The sequence below is a fragment of the Phaseolus vulgaris genome, chromosome 10, assembly GCF_051622355.1.
Source record: "Phaseolus vulgaris cultivar YP4 chromosome 10, ASM5162235v1, whole genome shotgun sequence".
NCBI lineage: Eukaryota > Viridiplantae > Streptophyta > Magnoliopsida > Fabales > Fabaceae > Phaseolus > Phaseolus vulgaris.
Genome location: NC_143507.1, coordinates 3957589 through 3970478, shown reverse-complemented (window position 1 = coordinate 3970478; position 12890 = coordinate 3957589). Strand labels below are relative to the sequence as shown.

The 12890-nt window shown below is 30.8% G+C and overlaps 1 protein-coding gene across 1 annotated transcript; it reads right to left on the bottom strand.

Moving 5' to 3' along the window:
• Positions 1-8890: 8890 nt before the first annotated feature.
• On the bottom strand, positions 8891-10936 carry LOC137818738 (uncharacterized). The gene is made up of 3 exons (XM_068622319.2): positions 10841-10936; positions 10350-10499; positions 8891-9420 (listed from the first exon to the last, which is right to left on the bottom strand). The coding sequence occupies exons 1-3, from the start codon at positions 10850-10852 to the stop codon at positions 9001-9003; spliced, it is 582 nt and encodes a 193-aa protein (XP_068478420.2). The 5' UTR covers positions 10853-10936; the 3' UTR covers positions 8891-9000.
• Between the last annotated feature and the right edge of the window lie 1954 nt (positions 10937-12890).

The following is a 12890-nucleotide window of genomic DNA, read 5'->3' as shown; positions in this document are numbered from 1 at the left end:
GCGTAGTAAGTCCCAGACCGAGAGTGAACAAAACTGATTTTCCAAAAACAAAAGGAAGTGGATTTTCTTCTCCGTATCTTGTTTTTGTGATTTGTTTGTGCACGTGCCTCCTTACCTAGGTGTAAACAACGTATGAAAGTACTTGTGTGAAATTTTTTAGCGCAATACACAAGAAGAATAAAAATTGCAGAAAGTAGGACGAAATTTCACAAGCTTTGGTAGAGGATAGTCTTGGTTTGCGCGAAAATTTCTGAAAAATTATTCGGAAATAGTTTTTTACTGAAATTTCACGTAAGAATCTCCACTAAATTCAGGACAAAACGCGACAAATTTCAGGTCAAACGCATGAGTATTCACCCACGAAAAAAATCAAACAGTTTCACACTCAAACGAACCTTCCTTGCAGCCATGGCAGTGATCAATAAAAAGTTTATTGCCTGTCTTCTGGGACGAATCTAGAGCTCAAATCTCATCCAAAACTTAATAGACACCGTGACGAACGTCTGAGAAAAATATCAGACCAAAACACCGAAGGAGTAAGGCGTAGTAAGTCCCAGACCGAGAGTGAACAAAACTTGTTTTTCCAAAAACAAAACATCCTTGCTTATCTTCCCCGTATCTTCTTTTTGTGATTCGTTTATGGACGTGTCTCCTTACCTGGGTGCAAACAACATATGAAAGTACTTGTGTGACTTTTTTTCAGCGCAATACGGACGCAGAATAAAAATTGTTGAAAGTAGGGAAAAATTTCACCAGTTTTGGTAGACGATAGCCTTGGTTTGCGCGAAAATTTCTGAAAAATTCTCCCGAAATAGTGTTTTGCTGAAATTCCACATAAGAATCTCAACTAAATCTGGGAAAAAATGCCAAAAATTTCGGGTCAAACGGATGAGTATTCACCCACGAAAAAAATCAAACAGTTTCACACACAAACGAACCTTCCTTTCAGCCATGGCAGTGATCAATAAAAAGTTTATTGTCAGTCTTTTGGGACGAATCTGGAGCTCAAATCTCATCCAAAACTCAATAGACACAGTGAGGAACGTCTGGGAAAAATATCAGACCAAAACACTCAAGGAGTAAGGCATAGTAAGTCCAAGACCGAGAGTGAACAAAACTTGTTTTCCTAAAACAAAACATCCTCGCTTTTCTTCCCTGTATATTCTTTTTGTGATTCGTTTATGCACGTGTCTCCTTACTTGGGTGCAAAGACCATTTGAAAGTACTTGTGTGACTTTTTTTCAGCACAATACAGATGCAGAACAAAATTTGCAGAAAGTAGGGCAAAATTTCACCCGTTTTGGTAGAGGATAGCCTTGGTTTGCACGAAAATTTCTGAAATATTCTCTCGAAATAGTTTTTTTCCATAAATTCCATGTAAGAATCTCTACTAAATTCGGGACAAAACGTGACAAATTTCGGGTCAAACGGATGAGTATTCACCCACGAAAAAAATCAAACAGTTTCACACACAAACGAACATTCCTTTCAATCCTGGCAAGGATCAATAAAATGTTTATTGTCAGTCTTCTGGGACGAATCTAAGGCTCAAATCTCATCCAATACTCAATAGACACAGTGATGAACGTTTAGAAAAAATTTCAGGCCAAAACGCCCAAGGAGGAAAGAGTACTAAGTCCAAGACCGAGAGTGAACAAAACTAGTTTTCCGAAAACAAAACGTTCTGGCTTTTCTTCCCCGTATCTTCTTTTTGTGATTCGCTTATGGACGTGCCTCCTTACCAGGGTGCAAACAAAATATGAAAGTACTTGTGTAAATTTTTTCAGCGCAATACGGATGCAGAATAAAAATTGTAGAAAGTAGGGCAAAATTTCACAAGTTTTGGTAGATGATAGCTTTGGTTTGCGAGAAAATTTATAAAAAGTTATCCCGAAATATATTTTTCCTGAAATTTCACATATGAATCTCCACTGAATTCTAGACAAAACGCGACAAATTTCAGGTCAAGCGGATGAGTATTCACCCACGAAAAAAATCAAACACTTTCACACACAAATGAATCTTCCTTTCAGCGCTGGCAATGATCAATAAGAAGTTTATTGTCAGTCTTGTGGGACGAATCTAGGGCTCAAATCTCAGCCAAAACTCAATAAACACAGTGACGAACGTCTGGTAAAAATTTCAAACCAAAACACTTAAGGAGTAAGGCGTAGTAAGTCCAAGACCGAAAGTGAACAAAACTAGTTCTCCGAAAACAAAACGTCTTGGCTTTTCTTCCCCGTATCTTCTTTTTGTTATTAGTTTATGGACGTGCCTCCTTACCTGGGTGCAAACAACATATGAAAGTACTTGTGTGAATTTTTCCAGCGCAATAGGGACGCAGAATAAATATTGCAGAAAGTAGGGTGAAATTTCACAAGTTTTGGTAGATGATAGCCTTGGTTTTCACGAAAAATTCTGAAAAATTCTCCCAAAATAGTTTTTTCCTGAAACTCCACGTAAGAATCTTCACTAAATTCGTGACAAAACGCGACAAATTTCAGATCAAACAGATGAGTATTCAGTTTCAAAAATATGAAGAGTATCTAGATATTTTATACACAAAATGGATACTAGTTCTTTAGTTTTTCTCTCATGCGAGTTTCACTTCTATGTTACATTGTTACATGGTGACAAGTTCTTTGAATCGTGGCTTACAAGAAAATGCAACACAGACGATGATAATTTTAGAGGGAATCTTTCTTTAAAGTTAAAAATTATCCATAAATAACAATTATATGACCTAAGAATTGTTGTTTGCGAACTTATTTACATGATCTCCTAAATTCTTCTTCTTTTGTGTCTTATTCTTTATTGATGTTATTGTTTTCAGTTCTCCGTTTTCCATGCCTTCGTTGTTATGCTCTTCATTGCTTATAATCTTTGCCTTGTATTGTGTTCATTTAATTTTTTTTTTTTGCATTTTATCTATTGTCTCATTGTGTTTTTTTAGCATTTTGAGTGACAGAGCGAGTTGGGTGTTGCTCGTCCACGCTACATCCAGTCCTTAACTAACCACTGAGAATTCACTATTAATCAAACCTTGATTACAAAACATACACCAAAAGTGATGATCTTGAACCCCTCAAGAACACACACCACCTTTGGAAAATCACACAATTTCCAGAAACACCTTTGAAACTGCACCACACAAGAGCACATAGAAATACAATGTTCAAGGAAGAAGAGGAACAAAATACACCTGGGTAAATCAAAGCTTAAAGTTCAGAAGTACAAGACGCAATCTTATTCCACACATGAGATGATCCAAAAGCTTTTTGAAATCTTGAAAATTGTTTTTGATTAATCTCTCTTTCTTAGTTAATGCAAATGAGCGTATAACAACCTTTATATGCCCCAATCAAATAGTCAAAGTAGTTCAGTCAAAAATCAAAAGTTGTTGGAATCATTTAAAACATATTAAAATCTCTTAACAAAATCTTGTTAAGGTTTTCATAAACAACTGGTTTAATCTGTTTGACAACAAAGCCAAAGCAAAGCTAAGCTTTTCCAAGCCATTTTAAAAACCACTAACTGTCAAACAACAAGTTGAATCGACATTTCAACAGGTTGAAATTTCAACCCTTTTTGAAAATACAAAATTCATATTTTCAAAATGATAAAGATTCAATTAACCTTGGATCATCTTAAGGAGTGAATTAACAAGTTTCAAACAACTAAACAACACACACACATCAGTAGGATTTTTAAGCTTTCCACTTGGATTTGGAGACATCAAAACATCTTGTTTAACAGTAATTACTATTAATATTATTTATATGAATATTAATACTAGTATTATTATTAACATAATATTTTCATTTTAATATATATTAATATAAAATAAAATTATTAGTATTATTATTATAATAATAATAATAATAATTATTATTATTTATATGAATATTAATAACATTTTTATTAATAAGAAGAAGATTATTAATATTGTTATTATAATTATTATCATATTTATTTTTAATACTATTGTTATTATTATTATTATTATCATAATTATTGTTATTATTATTATCATTATTATTATTATATTATTCTTTATTATAATTATATTTATAATCATAATTATTTTTCTATTATTTTTATTATTATCGTGATTATTATTATTATTATTATCTCCATAACTAATATTACAAATTATTAAATTAATATTTTATTTTAATATAAAATGAAATTATTAACATTACAATTATCATAAATTATTATTATTAATATTATTATTATAATTATTATCATAATTTTTTTTTTTATTATTTATTATTGTTATTATAACTATTATTATTATTAACTTTATTATTATTATATCCATATATTTAATTAATATTTTAATTTTCTTATATATCCATAGAAAATAAATTTATTATTATTAAAAAAAATATTATTAAGAAAAATAATATTATTATTATAATTATAATTATATTAATATTGTAGAATGTATCGATAAACTTACTGACGGATAATATTGATGTGTGGGTATCGACAAATATTACTGACGAATACAAATATTATCGATAGATATTGTTTCATGCTCAATTATGGATGGATTTTACCGACAAATATTGACTCACTCAATTATCGAAGAACTTTCATATCCATTGATTATTACCATCAACCAACGAATACAAATTTGTTGATAAAATTCGTCGGTAATTAATTAATTATCGATGAACACAAAGTTGTCTGATAATGTTTTCGTCGGTAAATGAATAATTTATTGCAATGATTGTGTATTTTTCTAATGGATAGAAGATATATTTCATGTGATTCTTTTATCATTGCACATAATATACGATAAGTGTATCATGTACCATACACAACACCACACACATATAACTATAGTTGGTGTGTTATAATCAAGACAAAGCCCATAGGTCGTATAGATTATGAAAATGTATAAGTGGAAGTGTCATAACAAGTTGATGAAATGTCACATGACAATGAAGTAATTGAAGTTAAATAAGCTTTTCAATTATAAGATTTAGAGGCTAATCTTGAAGAGGTGAACATCAATAACTTATCATTATTTGAAGATCAAATGAATGAAGAAAGAAATGAATAGGAGAAGACAAAGAGAGAAAGTGAAGATGACTTTAACATCTAGTGCTAAATAGATTTAGACACAATTAATTTTAAATGTTGTAATGAACTTATTAAACACAATTAATAATTAATTTTTTTTATGCTTTAATTAAAGTGTACAACATAAATTAAAAAAAATGATAATTGAATTTAGTGTTTGTTTAAACTGTAACTATTTAACAATGTACATAAGACGTGTGATGTATGAGTAAGTTCTGGATGGAGTATAAAAGTGAGACTTGTAGCTGAGGTGAAAATTTGAATTCTGGGTAGTTATTATAGTAAAAATAGTGGGTATTTTGTTTGCTGGGTTGTAGTAGGGAATAAACTAAAAAAGGGGGTGAAATTAAAAGTTTCAAGCGGTGTATTAGTAATTATATTTTTCTTTTTCACTGTGCTGTATGAATTAGTTCTGAATGGAGTATTAAAGTGAAACTTTCTAGTTGAGAGCTGGAAATTTAAATTTTGGGTAGTGCATATAGTAAAAATAGTGGGTCTTTTGTTTGTTGGGCTGCAACATAGAATAAACTAATATAGGAGTGAACTTAAAAATATTATGAGTGTAATTAGTAATTATAATTTTCTTTTTCAATTAAAAACATCACTGTTATCTGATTTTTTATTCACTCTCTGTTTCAAATATTTGCACAGATTTTTTTTTTAAATCATTATTTCCTAAACAAGTGTTAAAATATAGAAACCAAATTATTAGAAATACTATAACAATCTCTGTGTGAAGGAGTATATGAAGCAAGGGTTAAATTTTGGGACTAACACTAATCTCTCTATTTAATAACATGGACCATATGTTTGGATGGACTATTTAGGCAAACCTAATTAACTCAACAATTTTTATACAATTATAGCATGCTGATATTGATTGTATGTTTAGTTTGCAATATAAATGATAACATCTATGTATTTGTATATAAAGATGTTATCAGGAGGTTGTGATCCACTTCTTTCCTATCACCTTGTGTCACTAAAGGGAAAGGAAAAAACTTTGTGATAAAATTGTTATCACAAATAAACAATCCTAAACCTACCATCTACTCGAGCCACTACAACTACTTCATCCTCAATTATTGGATCCATCGTATCAGCAACAAATCTTGCTAAATCCACCCATCACCACCTCTTGTTGTTAGATCCACTACACTAATAGTCTATGTTATTGAATCCATGGCATTAGAAGCTGGTCGATAAAAAAAAAATGAAAAATTGGATCTATGCCCAATGGATCGCAATTACCCCATCACCTTATCCACTTGTTGGTTCTAATCCTTTAATCCTTACCCCAAATGTTTCACCATTATCATGTACACATATCCTATAGACACATTCAACTTTAAGAGACAATCACAATGATCATGTGCGAGACTTGGAGAAGATATCACATTTAGAGGAGTAGGTCCCTAGTTGGTGGTCGTCCTATGACTCAACATGTTGGATGAGGGTAAGAGTATAATAAATTTATATATATATATATATATAATTTATTAATATTTTCCTCTAAGATTAACTTCATTTTGGTATTTAGGTTTTATCCATGAAAAATTACACCAAAGGCCATCACAACCACTAAGAATGACCATGATTTATTATTTCAGAATTTTAAGTTAATTTTGTTGACTGTAGATAGGGCGATTTAGAGGGAGGCACCTTTCTTATTCCATTTAAAAATGCTTAGATTTTGCACTTTGAATTGATGTCTGTTGTTGTTTGTAGAAGAAGGTGACATGCAAGGTTGAAGATTAGGATAAAATTAAGAAAAAATTCCATTCCAAAGATTCTTATATACTTTTAGAATTGTTTAAAGAAGCTCACAAAAAAGTTAAGAAGCTTAAATGATTGGAAGTAGTGTTTATAATATTTTGAAAAAGTGAACATGCCTATATATGTATTGCTAAAATTTGATAAAGCTAAAATATATTTTCATCCTAACAAAATAAGAACTTGCACATCGAGGGATCCATTAGTGTGCATGAATACACCATTCGTTTTGTGTGACTCCTTTTATAATTTTTTTTATTAATCTATGATGCATTACTAATTCCTTGATTGATATTTTTGTTTGTTTGCAGATAATGCATGTTGATGAAGTGTTTCAACAAACATATATACAAAAGAGCACTGATGATTTCATTGATGATAGATCAAGGTGGACACATGTTTGTTTCTTTCAAGTTTATTGTCTATGAACATTAGTTACTATTTTATAAAAAAACATTCATATTTTTCATATGAATATTTTGAAAGTAGATTTTCTCGAGCAATATTTTCATCTCCTTTTATCAATACCTTATAATGCACTCCCATAAGCCCTATTGAGGAGGAAAGTCTATGGAACCTCTCTTAGTTACAAATTGTAGGTGGAAGGGATAAGTGTATGGGGTTAGACACGTCGATCCTCTTAACCATTATGTTGAAAGTTACTTCAACAAACATAGGCATGATCTAATGAGTAAGAGTTGATTAACAAGATATTAATCAACTTAGACAACAACTAGCAACTAGTGAGGAGTAGATTTGACAAATGAGTTTACAGGTCAAATCCCTATAGAATTTGATTGGTGCAGTCCTCCATTTATCTATTGGCTCTAGCAGTAGCAGCAGGAGCACAAAATATTTCTCATAAACCAAATACTCAAAAACAACAAAATCAAGTGAAAGATAATGACCAAGTGCAAGGAGATGACAATGATGAACAACAACATAAATCACATGCTGGTATGGTTCAAATGTACTATGTTTGGATTGGTTTGAATTTATATACCTAGGTTATACTTTTTTTCACATATTGAATTATTACTTTGAGTGACACTCCTATTTATCATAAATTTGATGGACTTTGAAATTTATAAGTATACAACTAGTTTGATTATGTTCAAGATTGTATATATGTTTTGCACTAAGAAAGGTTAATTTTATTACACTCTAGCAATTTTCTAGCTCAGACATAGGGTTTTATTCGAATTTTCCATATATAATTTCCTACAAATTTTATCGATATGTAGTTACATCTAGATTTTATCCATAAGAAATTACATATGAATTTTATTTGTATGTAATTACATATGGATTTTTTAGGTTTTTTCTATCTAAGTTTATTGTTCCTCCTTATGTATGAGTTTTGGGCTAGTCTCCATACTTGTTAGTACTTTTTTTTCCTTTCTTTAATGATAAATTTTTATGTAATAGTAGATGATTGTTGGAGTCTGGGATGTCAGCCTAGCTGAAATGTTAGGTTTCATAGTTATGCCTAACATAAAGTTTTATAAAAAATAAATCTTATGTAATTACCTACGAATTATGAATTTTATACTTAAGTAATTATTTATGAATTTTGTTCGTATGTAAATTACCTATAGATTTTGAATATAAATTGTACCTAGAATCCGTTAATAAATTTGCTGCTTTCCAATATTTTGAAATTCTTTGTTCAACTCAATTATTCCCTCCTTTCCTCTTCCCTCTTTATAAGTAATTGACAAAAAAATTAGAAGAGTTTGAAGAAGAAAAAAAAGAATGGACCGACAAATTGAAATGAGAAAAAGAAATAAAGTAATGATCATATAAAATTAAACAACAAAGTAGTTTAAAAAATTAAACATTCAATAAAATAGAAAATTTTAATAGAAATAAATTTGAAAATACCTAAATTTTGAAAGATGTTAAAACATATTTAAAACCTTTTTTTATCCTTATCTTAAGTTCTTATTTTCACTTATCAATTATTATCTTCTGAAGTACTTTCTTCGTAATTATTGTAAATTATGTAAGCTCCAAATCGGGGTTGAAAATATAAGATAAAAATTGAGATTATGAAGCAACAAATAAAGAAATCCAAGATCCTTTTGAACGAAATATGAAGAAAATGAGCAGCAAATGCAATGTTTTATCCATTTATCTGCAGAGACAACAGAGAATTATTGGTGTTCCGTAGCCATGACTTTGCTCCAATGCTTTATTTGGCTCTCTTCCATCAACACCAACAAATAGCGAGTTTGACTCTTGAAGCGGGGAGAAGTGATTAGGTCCATAAATGGTTGAACAATGATTATTCCTCCTATGATTTGTAGCTTTTCTTTCTGATACAAGATAGTTACCAAGTGAGGGAGCAGCAGCATTAACACTCACTGTATCAGTAGTTAGCCTTGAACAAAGTGAGAACAACCAAGACCTCAGCTTGTGATTCTTTTCGTTCTCCTTTGAGGGTTGCACCATTCTTCCCCTGCTTGATCTCCTTGAGACTTCTAGGGACCTAGAACTTCCAATGAGGCTCCCAAGCGTCATGCTCTTCTCACGGAAGAATGATCCAATGGACTTAACCCACCAATATGAAGTTAGCAAAATGACTTGTGAAAAATATGCTATATGTGAACATGCATAATCCAATCTAAAATTTCTGTTGAAAGTACTTCTTTCCAATTATTATATAGTCACTCTTGAATTATTCTAAGAATCTATGGAAAATGGCCTTCTGCATGAAAAGTTAAGCATTTGATTTGTGTTTAGAGAAGGACTTCTTTTGACTCTCTTTTATTTGTGTTTAGTTAAGCATTAAATTCATTTTTTCAATACCCTGAAAACAGATAATTGAATCAAGCTTTATTTTTTTCACCATGATATTAAATGCTGTTGGGAATAATTCTTCCCTTGAAGTAAAAGTTAATACTGTTGGGAATATTAAATACACACAATCAAAATATTTTTTTTATTGACTTATTTTATAATTAAATGAAGTTTTAATTGAGTTGTACTTTTTGACAATCTATAAGCCAAAAGAAAAGAAAAAATGGCAGAAGTAAAACCAAAACCATTTTGTCTCAAAGCATGATGCCCAGACAAGGTCATGTTCTGGACCATGGAACCAAACAACATCGATAACACCGAAGAGATTGAGAATAAAAAAGAGAACAACATGAAGATGGATTTGCTTTATGGGTGATTTTTCTACATGAAGTTGCTCATGTTTTCAAGGGTGGGTTTTTACATCATTAGAGAATAACCATGGTAGGTCTAATCACCAAAATCATGGTCACATATTTGGATGGACTTAACAACCGTGTGTGTCGTATATTACAACATGGTTCATTAAAGTGATAAATCAGTGCACATTGTAATGGCTGCTTGAAAAAACTCTCAAAACTCGTCAATGAATATTAAAACAGCACAGAATGTGTAAAGGTTTGGCTTCACGAAACGTTCACCATTGTTCACCATTATACAATTGTTGAAAGAAAGTTATTTACCTGTGTGTCAAGATCTGATGAAAAATGAGTTGAAGGAGTGGGAGAAGCAGTGAGAATGGTGCTGAAGGAGACTGATCCAGAGAAATCACCATTTCCAGCTAACCCAATTCTTGCATTCAATAGTCTCAAACCCAAAGGCCACCCTTCTTCCTGCATTGCTCCAAAACCAGTCAATGATTAAAAAAAAAGAAACATATAAGATAGAATATGAAAAACTTTTTTTTAATCAGTATATGTTCCAATGTTCTTGAACAGCATTCATGAATCTTGTAATATATTCAGTCTGAATGACATTAGAGGACCGTTTAAACAAAAAAAACTATCAGTGAATTGATTGACATGCATGATATGGATAGAAGTTTGATGTTGGTTCTGGTTAACAAAAACTTTCTCTAACTATGTAAAATCCATAGTTTCCTGAAAGCATTGTGATGTATGAAATAGAAACTGTTTGTGAGTGAGAGTGAGTGTAACGGGAGAGAGATGGATACCTGCAAAACCATTACTGTGTTTGGGTGGATCCAATGTTGGAGTGGAATGAATGATACCTGTTAAAATGGATTATACTCACCAACCTAAGATTCAGTAGGTCTACTTAATACGAGTTTCCGTCTACATAAGAAGTTAAAAAGTTATAATTTTTTACAAAATATAACTATTATTTTAATATATAAATTATTAATCATATATATATAATTAACCAAAAGAATATAACATTATTTTAATTTTTTATGAAGGTTAAATATTCATACACAAGATCACTTTATAATTTTAATTTTTTTTAAAAAAAGTTGTTTTTCTTCTCTCATATTCATAATTTATTGTAACAAAATTTTATTATTAACTATGAAATAGTGCACAATCGTGCATGAGATAATATTAATAAATAATAACAAGTAATACATAAGTTTTATAAACTCTCATTGTTCTCATACAATGTTTAAGAAATGAAATTTAATTTAACTTTATAAAAGTTGAAATTTGTATTTACTGATGATGTATTATGAATTGAATTGAAGTTAATTTAATCTCTAACAAATTAAAATATATTTTTTTAAAAGAATTAAAATATATAAACAGGGATCCATAAAATTAAGAGTGGGACTTGTCCTAATCAAATAAAGAATCAGTAGAAAAGTATTCTGATTCATTTTGACTACTTAGTATGAAATCTCTTTTGACAGCTCCGATGGAGAATGGTGTTGTTCCCTATTTCAGAGAAGAAAAGAATAACTGTGATATACTGAATATACCCTCTGACCAACGCAACAGAAAAGAGAGTAGAATTCAAAGACTGCACAGAGAACAAAACAAAGGAAACAACATTAATCAGACAGTGGCATACCCTTATGGCCATAAATCTGTGAGCGTGATAGAATGGATATGGACGTAAGAGCTTTTCCCGTTGCATGTTATCTGCATTAATTGTCGTCTCTGAAAGTCAAAAATGAGACAAGGTAGAGGGTGACGTGAGAGTGACTTCTTACCATCCTTTTTCTGCAACAATGGGAGCTCTGGTTTTGCAGATACAACATATGGTAGTAGCAGTGTGCTAGGGCGAATATTTTTTGTGCCAGTTATTAAAGAAGACAGAGTACAGTTGTGTGGGCCAGAATAAAACTCACTGTTTGCAAGGATTGAGTGGGGCAAAATAGCTAAAAGACTCTCCAAGGAACATAGTTTATTGAATGTTAAATATTTGATGAATAAAAATAAATTTATAGCTTCAATTAAATTTTTTATTTTTCAATTTTGTAAAATCTTACTTTTAATTTGTAAGATTAAATAAGAATATTGTAACATCCTATATTTTTCCATATCTAATAATCATAATCGGTATGAAATATTAAAATAAATATATAAACATAATACAAATATATCTAAAATTTCATTATTATAATGTTTCAAATTATCTCCCTCTTCATATGACTTCAAACATTTACATAAAATTTAAATCAAAATTTCAAAAGTGTAAAATACACTATCATCACATATTAAAGAAAAACAACCACAAAACAAAACAAAGGGTAAGCTAGGTATTTTTAAAACTTATAACACAAATATAACTTTAAACATCCACATAAATCCATCATTTCTCATGCATTTCAAATAACCATCAAGTGTCTATCAACAATTTCAATATTCATCTTTCTCATGTCAGACTTCTACTGACTCATAACACATAGACACTTAACTCTACTTCCGGAAGACTCGTGTATTGAAATTAGCATCCAGAGACCTGCACCTGTCATACTACTGCTGTGAAACCCACACAACCATGCACATAATTATCTCAATATTTCATCATCTTCATATGACAGGGTAAATCCATTTGATCTGCTCTGATCAGTTTTTTCAAACCTCAGAGTTAGCCAAATGGACCTCCTTCAACTCTCACCAATTGAATAACTTCATCTATGTGATTCCATTATATCAGTAGAGTCAGGATCGTCTCATTCACAGGACACACGCACACACACGCACACACACCCACACCCACACCCACACCCACACCCACACACACCCACACCCACACACCAC